Source organism: Aythya ferina, assembly GCF_964211825.1.
Source record: "Aythya ferina genome assembly, chromosome: 2".
Taxonomy (NCBI): domain Eukaryota; kingdom Metazoa; phylum Chordata; class Aves; order Anseriformes; family Anatidae; genus Aythya; species Aythya ferina.
Window position 1 is genome coordinate 60,121,386 of NC_140297.1, and position 13,768 is coordinate 60,135,153.

At 38.9% G+C, this 13,768-nt stretch overlaps 1 protein-coding gene across 4 annotated transcripts in view; it reads left to right on the top strand.

Annotated features, from left to right (window-relative positions):
* The window catches only part of VPS41 (VPS41 subunit of HOPS complex), a gene marked incomplete at its 5' end in the record, with an annotated part of 109,148 nt that overhangs the window by 38,680 nt on the left and 56,700 nt on the right, over positions 1-13,768 (top strand). For all 4 annotated transcript variants that reach the window (XM_084509809.1, XM_084509812.1, XM_084509810.1 and 1 more), the window contains 3 exons: positions 2,426-2,500; positions 8,218-8,280; positions 9,501-9,566. In XM_084509809.1, the coding sequence (XP_084365935.1) occupies positions 2,426-2,500; positions 8,218-8,280; positions 9,501-9,566 (204 nt within the window). The remainder of the gene's footprint in view (positions 1-2,425; positions 2,501-8,217; positions 8,281-9,500; positions 9,567-13,768) is intronic.

Genomic DNA, 13,768 nt, shown 5'->3' on the forward strand with positions numbered 1-13,768 from the left:
TTGGTTACCTGAGCACAATCACACATTTAATCTCCAAAGTGTGCTGTGCAGACTCCAAACAGCAGTGTGATGGATCAAGTCCATCATCCTGCTCTTCTGCCTCATCTTTTATAGATAATCAACACAACCTTCCTTGCCTGCTTACCGCACTTTGTTTTTTGAGCATCAAACTTTATCCAAGCCATTTACCAGCACGGTGGGAACAGTGTGGACCTACAGGCTGAGCTGTTGGCTCTTCTGGCCTGTCTTTTGTTTCTTTTCATCTTGGGCTTTCTTGCCCCTTGAAGGAATGCCACTAAATCTGTTCTTGCTGTCCTGCAAGCGCTGACAGCAGGTTTTAGGTGCTGGAGAGATGAGAAGGGTGGGGCTGACTGAACACAGGAACTTAGCGTATGGCCCTGTGTCTGGGTAGTGCTATTTCAGGGTGGACTTTCTGCCTTTCCAGTTGCAGAGTATTAAAAGATGAGAACCTCTGTGAGGAAGTTGTCGCAACGGCAACTTAGATACCACTGAGATACATGCTGTTTTTTTTGTGGGTGCCTGTCTGCCCACCTCCCTTCTCACCCCCCCACCACCCCCCCAGCAGAGACAAAAATCTTCTCTTGCACCTTTCTGAGCAAACCAGAAATTTAGAAACGCATTTCCAAGGTATTAGCCAGGTGTGGGTGTAGCATCTGAGAATCAGAGCTTTCGTGAGGCCACTGACCACACCAGCAGGCCGGTGGACATGAGTTGTGCCCCTCAGTGGATGCCCCAGCTGTGGCAGGAGGAACAAGCACCAGCTGTCTGCACGATCAGGGCCGTGCTCACTTCTGGCTTTCAAACGCAGCGAGTCAGCATATCCACCCTGCGGCAGATGAAAATACAGCTGGAGCACATAAATCAAGGGAAGTTGGCTTGATGGCTTCCTTGGCAGTGCGCTTTTTGGCAGGCAACACAGGGTGGAAAGCCCGTGTTGTGATAGGCAGCAGCCGCGGTATTTCCATGCAGCGCTCCCTGATGACCAAGAGCGATGTCTTCTGCATGCAAGGAAACAGAAGAGCAAAGGCAGCATCCTTTCCCCAGCTGCAATGCAGCATGCAGTTGTTCAACCTTGATTAGAAAGAAGATTTTAGAGAATGAAAACGTAATTTATGCAAATGCTAGTGTTCTGTGGTTGTTTGTTTGTTTGTTTGTTTGTTTTTTCCCAAGGTGGAGGTGAGGAAAACTTCATTTTCCTGAGTTACATTTTGTGTTTGTGTGAAAGAAAAGGCGAAAAGTTTTGCAAAGACTCTGAGAAGACCTGAGTTTTATCCCCTATAGGATGTTCATCTGAACAGCGTGTTTTCATAAAACTTTTAATGGTGGTGTAATTCCACCTGCCATAGCATCTGTAAGGACTTGTGGTATTTTAGGCACACATCTGTAGCATCTAATGTGACCCCATGACTCTAGCACTCTTCCAGTGATGCTTTCTTTTCATACAAACCTATGATGAATTTCTCTTTTAAGATGCTCAGAATCACAGAGGTGATCTGTTTCATGGTGTCATCTGTTCAAAACTTTGTAAGGGTTTGAAAAGTTATTCTTAAATATCTAAGAGAGATTGACTTGGGTAAGGATCCTTCAGTGATGCTTGAAATGATGATATATTACGGAGGGTGAAATCAGGTTCATAGTACATAAGAAGGTTCTTGATATTTAATATAATTGAAAGTTGTTTTTTTATACGTGAAAGGATATGCACAGCATTACCCAAATAATGTTATGTTAGTCCTCAGTACTTAAGGACAGATGTTTAAGCTAAAGTAAACAGTAACAACTGTCTAACCCTGCAGGATAGAAGTAAAAGAATATCTTAAATGGATAGGAAAAATGAAAATTTATTAAATTGGTGCAGTCTTGAGGCTTTTCTCAATATTTCTCTGAGTACAACTATGTTGCACTTCAATACCTTCTAATACTAGCTTCTGAAAACACTATTAGAGGCAAAAATGAAAGCCAGAGAAGGGATTTGCAGGAAGAAATAATTACCAGTACAGCCATCAGACCAAACCAGAAGAATTTTCAGTTGCTTTGATGCCTGTGTTGTCAGCATGTTTTATGCTGAGTTTTGAGAGCAGGAGAGGTTCTTAATGAGTAGCCGTGGTGCATAGGCTCAGGTGCTCCAGTCCTGGGAGCCTGGCCCTTTGTGGGGGCTCTAGGCCTCTGAGGCAGGTAGCTACAAAAAATGTCAGGGTTCTGGGTCAGGCAAAAGGCTGGAAAGAAGGCTGTGTTTTGGCATTATTGGAAACAGACCTATTCTGTGATTTTTGGATTTGTGCAATTTAACATCGTACAACCTTTCATACATAAATCTCAGAAAGCGTAGAGGTCATTAAAGCATATGATTGCTGCTGCAACTTTAAATGTAACTTTAAAAGTCTTTTTTCTTTTCTTTCTCTAGAGTCCGGTGAAGATAAATCAGATCAGTCTGGATGAAAGTGGAGAACACATGGGTGTTTGCTCAGAAGATGGCAAGGTACAACTAACCCATTTGTGTATCTAACAAGGAAAAAGGCAGCCCTTCGTGTTAAACCTGTGATAATTGTGATACTTGTGGGGTTAATTCCTGCATTTAGCACCACTTTGACCATCCATTTTGAGAACTGGGCTCGCCTTTGAATACTCAAAATTAAAGTCAAATATATTTTGCGCAAATGTGCTCTAGGAAAAGTAATTACAAGAATGTCAATAATGTAACTGGTATTAAGCTGATTAACAGCTGTGGCAGGAGGACACGTCACCTTAATCATTACTGCTGTGCCAGTTATACTTCAGTGACTAGTCTGCTGTTCCTGCAAGACAGTAGTTTAATGCCTTTCTGCTATAAATCCACAAAATTGGATTTTGTGGGCATGATTTCTGTGGGCTGGTGGTTTTCATTTTCACACACGTTATGAATGTTTCTCTTGAATTATAGAATCTTTTGATAAGCAATCATAGTTTATCAGAAGAATAAAGTGTCTTACAACAGCCACATTAAATAAATGTAAAATCAATATATGTACAGTTTCCTAAAAAACTGGCACCTACTTCCTTGACTGAGGACATACATCATTTGTGCAGTGTATAACTAACAATTATCAGTGCTTCTCTGGAATGTTGAGCTGTGACATTTAGTGGTTTTGGTGATTGATTTTCCACTTATAAGAATGTCTTTTTTGTTTTTAAGTCGATGGCAGTCTTTTCTAATGTTGGTTTGCAATGATAAAATTCTAATGCACAGGGTGTTTTTAAGCTTCTGTTTTGAATATGATGTTCATATACAAATGCAGTGCATTAAAAATAATTTAAATCATTTCTCAATTTCCACCTGACTTCCTGAGTAGAACATTTCTTATAGAGTAGATGTGGGGGGAGGAGGAGTGTTGGTGATCCTAATGGATTTATCCTATTCAGTGTAAGATGTATAAATGAAAACTAAAATTTAATCTTGCAATAGGCAAAATGGGGAAACAACCCCTTTAGACTGTATGAACTTTGATTTTTTCCCTTCCAAACAGGTAGGTTTTTTTCTGCAACAGGCAGAGAGCCACTTTATGTATCCAAGCTTTTTGTTTCTCAGAGATCTCTTGATGTCAGTATCTTGACACAGTAATTGGGATACTAGTGCCTATCAAAGTGGGTTGTAGAATTTTACAGCCTGTGAGAAACACAGCAACAGTATCCTAATTGTCTTAGCAAGATAAGGGAAGGGTCAGTAATTGTGCACAGTAATAAAAAATGTTGAGCTTGCATTGGTGGTTGGGGTGTTTTGAATGGTGAGGGGGAATGAGCACTTGCTGTAAGGACTCCTTAGATATGATCGTGAATTACTGACTTGAAATGTATATGTTGCAGTAAGGCTACAAGCCACGCTTTTTTTTTTTTCAATATAATACATTAATCTTAAATTATGTATTTGATTGCAGAAATATTCAGAAATTCATTATCCCTGTTCTGATGCGGCTGTATTTGAAAAGGACAAAATTCTATTACTTTAAATGATGAATCTGCCTTCATTTAGTGAAATAGGTATTGTGGATCCAGTAGGTGACACTGTGCGCTATACAAGACAACCTAAACTTTGTTGCTAAAGCTAATTCAGATAATGCTTTTGACACAGGGTTGCAGTAACAAGTGCAATATGAACCACGCTTGTGTTCATGAAGTCCAGGGACATTGCAACCTCACCACACTGTACACTAAACACTTAAAAGATCTAACTACGTGTTGGACTAACTACAAGATTTAAATCCTCTTTTAACTCTATTGTGTTCTCTTTCTCTCCAGCCCCACTGTGTTTTAGAAGTTAAACTTTTGACTTTACTCAGAAATGTGTGTTTTTATAAAAGAATCCACCCAAGGAGCGGGTGAAAGCACATACCAGTATGTTGTGCTGCTGTATAATAAAAAGGCAGAAATTCCTGGCTAGATAATATAGCACTTCAACGTTCTTGGTCATAGGAAAAGTGTAACTTCACCCTCCATGTATCTCTCTTTCCTTACCTTGGTGAGTGTGCTTGTATTGTAAGAAGTTAAATGCTTGTTCAAGTGGTTGCAAGATTATCATTAACTCAAATAAATAAGCAGAAATAATGAACTGCTTGGAGGGAGGGAAGGGGGAGGAAAAGAAACAAGTTAATTTTGTTAACCGTGTTTCAAACAAACAAGAAGGATATGATAACAGCTGTGCATTTTGAGCTAACTAGGTTGATGTATGTATTTTCTACAAATCACTGAAGATGTGTCCCACAGGCCACTGCAAAAGCTTCTTGCAGTAGGCAGGGAGTGCATTTTCCCATATCAGAGTGAATCCAACATGAGGGAGATGGAAACCATTTGCCTCTCAAAGGAAGGCTTGAAGCCTTTTTCTTGTATCTGTTCTGCTGTATTCTGCATTTCATTTTACTGCTTTTTCTTTCTTTCCACACTCAAATTACATCTAGACTAACGATGTTGACTGAGGTTGGAATAGCAGCAAAGTGCAATTCTCTAATCGTTTTCTTGTCAGGCAGCATCCAGATGCAATATCAACACCTGGCACATGCATGTCATACACTCCCAGTTGCTTTTGGGAGTCACTTTTTTTTTCCATACTTCAAGTTTTTTTCTTTGAAAATGTTCCTTGCCAGTGGACTCTCTGCAGCTGATCAACATCTCCATGGAAAGCAACAGAAGTCACCCCCCACACACCATTTCGGTATGGGCCAGGTGTTGAAATATGAGGGTATAAGAGGAAAGTGCTGGCACTGGAACAAATAGAAGGGGAAGCACACTTGCAGCTTCAGAGCTGTGGTTTTTTTATTTAGGTTAGATATTTGCTTGTATACTGTCTTGAAGGACCTTGGTCTGACTCCATGTTTTGCAAAAGTTCTCCTATGTCATTACAGTATGGTAATATAATTTGTATCTTCATTGACTTTGAGCTTCTTATACAAAGATGCGTAAAGAATATTGAAACCTCGTGTGTTTACATGTTTTAGTGTCATGTTTACTACAGCAAACTTTACATTAAGATTTATGAAGTATTGAATTCCACATTTTTCAAAAAAAAAAAAAAAAATGGCTCAGATAGATTATGTGTGCGTTTTGTGTTTTAACCACCAAAAGGTTGGCTGCTTCTTCCACCATGTGGAAGCAAAAAAAAACAAAAACAAAAACAAAAAAAACAGCTCAGTCGGAACCACAGGAGTGGTGAATCCTGGGTATTTAAAATTGGAGAGGGCTGGCAAAATACAGCAGGCTCTCATCATGAAATCCTTTTTCCAGCTACCTAAAAATATCATGAGCTGAGTGGGGATAGAAAGTAGAAATAGATAAATCCAATATAGCTTTGTAATATCAAAAGAATCACTTTCTCTCTGAAGAATAAAAGACATTAAGAAGTAATAAACTGTTATATGGTGTCCCTAGAGTAAACATGATAACATGTATTTTATGCTGAGTTGTTTTATCCTCTTTAGTTAACTGGCTTCATTTTGTTTTCAAACTCTTAAAGAAACATCTTATTGCCGCATTCGATTCATTATTAGGAAAATGTTGAAGGCACCAATGTCAATATTAATTGTTTTTTATTGGAGAGATGTTTTTGAGAATGTTGCTTTCCTGGAATTTCTAGACTTGCGTGTTAACCATTTTTATTAGTTTTCTTCCTCCTTCCTTTCCTTGTATTTTCTCTTTCCTCTGCACCTTATTTTGTTTAGTCTGTTGCACTGGGTACACTGTGCCAACTGATGAAAACAAAAACACAGAAAACAAAATCCTCTAGACATCAGCCCGAGGGTTTTCTAGGCTCACAGCCAGGCCCAACTCAAACATAACCCTTTGGTTGGCTTACATAATCACAGCTTTGCGATGCATCTCACTGTCTCCAAATATTGATTTTCCAATCCTTTGGAGCAGTAGCTCAGCCCCACGCAGCGCATGCTGCAGTATTTGTAAAGCATGTTGTTAGAGACTGTATAGTCACTAATGAGTAATGGACAGAGCTGATAATGCTGCTTCGGAAATGTATCCAGGAGACGAGCTTGAAAGGGAGATGAGGTGCTGTGGGATGGTTTTAGCTTACCACCACTGCCAAACTTCGAGCCAATCTGAGGATGGCTTAGTTCCTCTTGTAGTTTACCTGGGCTCTAATTTTTAACTCTGTCTCCTTGGTTGTCTGGGTTCTCATCCTCTGATAGCTGAATTGATCTTTTCGCAGAGCCATTAAGCTTTATTTCTGTGGCCCATTACTGGGACTTAGTGGCTTTGTTCTGCAAATCTTTCTCTAGTGATTTTTGATTTATATTTTTGCCTTTTTTTTTTTTGTAGCTGTCCTCCCACCCCTTCCAACTCAAGTAGTCGCAGTGGGGCTGGAGAGAAAGAGAACACAATAGAGTTAAAAGAGGATTTAAATCTTGTAGTTAGTCCAACACGTAGTTAGTCCAACTAGCTGAACATGTAGAGCAGAATTACTGAAGGGATTACCTCTCCCAGAAACTAAGGCTGAATGACCAAGCCTGTCCAGGAGCCTTCTAAAGTGGATTTGCTGTCAGATACAGTTTTCCATGGACTTGCTTCCTGGGATGCTGTTTTCCCTCCCTTCTCCCGCCAGCAGCTTCCATCCCTGCTGAGGCTTCTGGCAGTGGGTGCAAACCTCTTAAAATCATCATGTAAAAGCAAACCATTTATTATCCCTGTGGAAATAATAATTAGTATATCAATTACTAATCCCTAGCCATCAGTCTTCAGCCCTACTTTACTCCTGAGCTCTGGAGGAAATCAGCTGTCACCATTTCATGTGAGAATCAGGGAAAGGAACGGAGTGTTGCGTGACAAGACACTAGACCAAAAGAGCGTTGCACCTGCATAAAGTTTGAAGAAACCCTATTGTGGGGTCGTAGCATCTAAGAAGTCTTTTTTTTTTTTTTTGTAATATATATACTTTATACCTCCATACCAATTCTGTAAATAAAGAGAAGAAAACATTTAAAAATCCGTTAATTCTCTTGACAGTACAAAAACACTTTTTTATTCATGTTGAGCCTTCTTGAGAAGAATTAATTCTGATAGATATTCTGATGGTCTACGGTTACAGCTCCAGTGCTGACTGTTAAATGTACTAAGACATCAACATAGATGAGAAGGGAGCAATCTTCAGAGAGACGTTCCCAGTGGTCATGGAATAAAACAAAGTAGCACTGAATGCACCTGGGAGGAGCAGAGGATGCCAAGAAACATATGGGACTTGGTTTTCAGGCTGGTTTTGCTTTATTGTCACAAATTTCTTTTTTCTTATGTAAAGCCTGTATTGCTTGGAGGGGAAAAAATATTCCGGTTCCTTCTCAGAAAGGAAGAGTTTTTAATTTATCTTCCCCTGAATGTTATTATGTTGCTCATACCTTACCTAGATCAGTATCTGTTAAACAGATTTGATCAGCCTAAAGCAAAAGGAACTTGTCATTTCTGTGTTTCTGTTTAGGGGAAAAAAAAAAAAAAAGATTCAAATAAGTCCTTTTGCACTGCTGAAAATATTTAGAGATAAGCCAAAATAGAAGTTGAAGATGTCTCAATTAACTGAATAGTTAAATATGACTTTTTACTTCAGGAAAATGTTGTAGCTGTTGGCATTCACGCTAATCTTCTACTTGTTAGTGTTTTACATTCACCTTTAATTGTCAAGTGGTTATTGGGTACATATTTTTGTTGCTTTTTTTTTTTTTTTCAAATTAGGTGCAGGTGTTTGGATTGTATTCAGCGGAAGAGTTTCATGAAACGTTTGACTGTCCTATTAAAGTAAGTGCTTGTTTTAATCTTTAGTAATTGTGTTGTTGTTGTCTTTAATAACAGAAAGGTCACATTGAATCTAAATGAGAGAGGAATACTGCTTCCTTGTAATGTTATTCAAGTCACTAGAAAATAGTTATCTATCTCAATATAAAAGCTTTTGATCTGGTTAGGCAGGAAGAAAGCTGATCTAGGTTTTGTAAGAAGTATTATTGAGTTTTTCAAATACAAAAGGCAAAGTGAAAGAGAAATTGTCCTGTTTCAGCTGTTACCTGTCTCAACTTATTTCTCTCTTTGTAGATGTGTGATATAAATTCCGAGGGTTCTGCTAACTGTGAGGTCAATATTTTGCAACCACTTCATATCCGTTAAGCCTATCCCAGGATAGAGCAATGGGTGGCGATGCTGATGTACTCTCTGTGGAGGGAAGAATTCAGTTTTACTCTGGTAGAGATAAGTGGCTGGCTGGCTGTTGAAAAAATGCCTCTATTAGACATATGGGAGGATCTAGCTTTCTTAGCAAGAAGCATTTCTTATGGGAGAAAAGGTGGTGTGTGCAAGTTACTGTGTTTTGCTGCTTGGGTTCTTCCATATTTGCATCCACACTTGGAGGAGAGAAAAAGAATGAGCTCATGAAGTTTTCACACACATTGGATGCAACTCACTTGGCTCCTACTGCTGTACTACTCTTACAGCTGTATCTCTTGACATGTAACACAAAAGCCCTTTTTTTTGCACTGTGATTCAACACACCAGACCCAGCTATCAGTTGGAACGTGAGCCTGATGCTTGGTGGGGCAAAGTAAGGAGGCTATTTAAGCTGTGTAACAACACACAAGATAGTTGTGTGGCAATGTCAAGCCTTGTCCTCTAGGTAGGTCCCAAAGAAGATTCGCTTAGAGGAATGCTTGCAGTGCTTATAATGGACCTTATTCTGCTGCCTGATACGGAAAAAAGTGGTTGTTCTGCCTATTGTGTCCCTCAGCATCTTGCATGTCACGTGCGCTACAATATGGAGAATTTTCTTTTTGTTCTAGGAAAAATGAGTGGGACTAAGAAACAGACTGAGATATCTGAAAGAACTGGTCTCTACTTTAGAGGCAGAACTCAGCTGTAATGTTTGATATTTGGCAAAGATCTATCCAGTTAAAAAAAAAAAAAAAGATACAATGTACCTTTTAAACTCTTATATGAGTCATAATCATCTTTTTTCTCCTGTTTATACTCAGATTGTTGCTGTTCATCCTCATTTTGTAAGATCTCACTTCAAGCAATTTGTAACAGGAGGAAAAAAGGTAAGCAGTCCCAGTGTAAAGAGCTATCTTTAAGCAGCTTTTAAAAACAGCTCAGAAGGCTTGTATCTGTGATTTTTTAACACCTAGAACAAAGAATTCATCTTTTTCTTTCTCTTCATGCATTGTATTGTACCACACTCTTAATTGAGATTGCAGGAAAAAATTAATGCACTAACTATGTTAAAAACGTTGCAACAAGTAGAGCTTCAGAATCAAAATACTTCTGGCCTTCCAGCCTGGAAAAAAAAAATCGTTTGTATTTCCTAGGGTAGCCTTTCTACATTCGTTTACATTCATTTTATTTTGTTGAAGTGGGAGCACAAGTTAGACCTTAATACTGGTCTTTTATAATATACATTGTATATGTTGGTCTTTTGTAGTAATTCAGGAGAGCTCTGAATAGAGAAGAGCTCCCACTTTCTTTTTTTTATATACTCGTATCTGTGTAATCAAAGTCTTCTCTTTGAGGAGTTTGCTATTTTACATGCACATTATGACGTTTTATTGGTGTAGGATGTGATTCTGATTTTTCAGAGTACAGATGTTTCCAGGCTCTACAAGTATGATGCATCACATGGCATATTTTCAGTTAAAATTTGATAAGTTTGATTTGGACCAGTTTCTTGAATTCATGGAATTTTCCTGTTGCCTTCTCTAATTAAGGGTAAACAGTCCTCACCTGCAGATACATTAAACTGAATGTAAAACACTTGTGCTCCATACATCTAAATTTTCATAAACAGTTCAGTATGTTTCCAAGAATAGCTGTGGTTTTTGTTTTGTAAATAGCGTGCATGTTTGGCAGCTTTTGCAGGCTGGTTGGAGCTGGTGTTGCCCTTAAAAGAATGCATAGTCAGTGTGTGTCTTTGTCAGCCACCAGTTTGTGAAGCTTTTTAGTGCTGATAGAAGTGGTATGGAAAGAGGGAGGCAGGGAATTAATAGAACAGGGCTCCGTCAGGTGGTAAAAGAGCTTACATTCACCTGATGCTGAACAGAAAAAAACATCAGGGAGTTAACACATTCTCTTTGGTTATCTTTGATTACTTGACAGGTTGTTTTATATTCTGTCCTCTGGGGAATAGTATACTCATTTTTAATGCATTCATTTTTTGCTGAGGAACTTTCCTCTTCAGGAAAACTTTAATTGACATCTTAACATAAGGTATTTAGCATTGAAATAAATGTCCCTTGACGCCTGTAATTTGATTTTATTGATACATAAAACCAACAAATAAAACCTTTTAGCCGTGTGGTAGAAACCACTCCTCTTTTCTCCCTTCCTCCAAAAGGAGTGTATTTACTTGTATAATGGTGACAACAAAGTGCTCTGTAAAGATTCAGGAAATTAAATTTTGCCTACCTGTTTATCAAAGATACTTTTTTTTTTTTTTTTTTTTTCCTAAAAAGGCCTTGAAAAACATCTCTGCTCTTTATACCCCTCCTTAAGTCTGAAGCCAATGAGCTGTGTGGGGGGCATCAGGCAGTGGGAATTTGGTCCATGAGAGCCAGGAGCAGGGAGCCTGCAGCACGTCCCCTCGGGCTGTGGCCTGATGCCTGTAAGTTGTGCAGTTGTGCCAGCTCCTTCAGGCAGGAGACGCTCAACTCCTGAGGTCTCTCTGCTTTTCAAGCTTTTGTGTGGACACGGAGATTTCAGCTGCCTAATAGCTGGCAGTGGTGCGAGGCACACTGCTTGTCCTGCCCCACCTGCACAGAGGCGGTGAGGATGGAGCTGCAGTAAGACAGCTATTCAAGATTGTGGTGCTGCTGTGGAAATAAGGCTATCCTCATTTATATCAATCTTAAGAGAAAAGCTTTGCTTAAGGTTCTCATGCTATGCTCCTTGCCCGAGCTGCATTCACAAAAATAGTGTGAGGGATGTGAATTCTGTGCCCAAATGCTGTGGGGTCTATCATTGTTTTTTCTTACTTTGGGAGATGGTGACTTTACGTATATTACCCTTTTAATTTTGTTTTGTTTTTAATCATTTGCTAAGACCTTTAAAGCAGATAAAAGGAACAAGCCAGAAAGGAATTTGGTCGTGTACTCAAACCCCTCTAGTTGCATTATGAACGTTGTCACAGGATACAAGAAGGATGTTCTTGATTTCTTACTTGAATTTCAGGCTGACTTTGCTTTACAGCAAAATAAAACAGAGAAGCCAAACCACATCTGCACTCAGAAATCAAGAACTGTACTCACCTGCTAACTTTAATGCTGTGTTTGGTCTCAAATAAAGAAAGCACTTAAAGATCTGCTTAAATTTATTAATTCTATAGACAAGCATCTGCCTTAGTAGGATCCTTAATTATAGTACTTCTGTGAACAGGGTGGGGAGCTGTAATTGTAAGTTACCACCTCCTTAATTATTTTTTTGAGAAAAATACAGCTCATCATAATAATATGAAATGTATGCACAATAGGCATTCCAGTTCAAAGACCCACTGCAGAGCATTTTGCCAAGTTCATAGCAAGCTATGATGTCTTTAAAAAAAAATAAGTAGAAAAGAGGGTGAGGGAGAGGAGCAAAGCGATGTACTTCGGGGTCACGTGTTACAGCTGCTCGGTTCCAAAGGCAGGTGGGTGTTCGGGAGCAGTGTGAGCCATCGGGTGGTGCTAAGATTTGCTGTGGCTTAGAAGTGCAGCCTGACCTAAAGCTGACTTGAGAACGGTGCTCCCTGGGGTAACTGCTTAAATCATTACAGATTGCTGGAAGTTTAACTCTACCTGGCATATGTTTAACTAGGCACATGCTAGAGTCCTTTAAGAACATTTTTCCTAGACTGGATTATGAACTAATTAAACAATTTAAATTGTTTGCTTATTAAACACTTGTTTTTAAAAGTAAAGAACTTCCATTAAGTCTGTAATAGTACCATTGCCTTCTATTTTGGGCTGGAAAAGCATTTTTTGCTCTGTTTTTTCAATGAATGAGCATTATCTGTGCCTAGAATAAAGGCAGGTATTGCAGAAATGTTGATGGGAACTCAGTGAGAAGCAATAGGTACTATACTCAAAAGAAGCACTTCCTTGCTCCCCTTTCCGTTACCTCTGCAATTAACTTCAGCACCATTGTGGTGGCTTGGCAGAAGATGGTAACCCTGAAATAATAATACTGTATGTTGTAAATAACAGGGCATTCCTGTCCAGAGCAGACAGTAGAGCTTCAAAGCAAGGGAAAAGACAAATACTGTGCTATTGAAGGCCGTAACCTTCTACCTTTTAAAAAAGGGTCTAATCTTAAAAAATAACAGGGTAAAAGTCAACAAAATGAGGGTGGTAAAGCTGAAAACAAGGTGTTCTTTATTTAACTATTAGAATGCTGGTCTTTCCCAACACATCATCTAAATGAACATTATTGCAGAGTTGGAGTATCCATTTTATCCAGAGGGTTAAAGAGGCAGAACCACCAAAGAGAGAAGACTGAAGGCTATTGCAGTTCCAAAGTGAAGGTATTGCTTCTTGTGTAAAGATAACTTCGGAGAGCAGGACAATTGGAGGTTTCCTTCTTGGCAGAGGCATTGAAGACACTCCCTATTTGATGTTAATTAAGATCAATAACTAGACATGACAGATTTTTTAGTAAAGTTCATAGAAGAATGAATTCTCTAGAGTGATTAAGTCACTCTGCTGAATTTGTGCTATTAAAGTTTTGGGGGGATGGGTTCTACTCAGCATGGTGGTTGGGGACCGAGCACAATTCAGCAAATGAATCCTGAAACCAGTAGGGGAGGAGGACATTCAGCAACTCAGAGGATGCATTCATAGGGTATTCATTTTTCATAATAATTGTTGATTTGAGTATCAGATCTGAAACAATTTCAGCTGGATTTTCAGAGCTAGGGAACCAAGATAGAACTAAAAATTTACCTGTCGACTGCAAGTAGTTACATCTTCATATCTATCTGTATGTGTATCATACATGTATATAAAATATGTATGGTGGAAATATTTAAAAGCATATCTTTAATGCAGTCTGTGTTTCTTTTGCTGGAGAGAATACATTGTAAGAACTGGTTTTCAAATGCAGATACTTATGTCAACATACTGAAGTCCAATTTATCCTCTCAGAATTAGCATCTGAGCATATAGATGCCCATGGTTGAACATCAGACTCTTTTCTTTGTCTGTTATAAAAGCAGAGAGAATTTAGTGTTGCCTGGGGCAAATATCTCATTTAAAAAAAAAAAACAGATATAAAATTT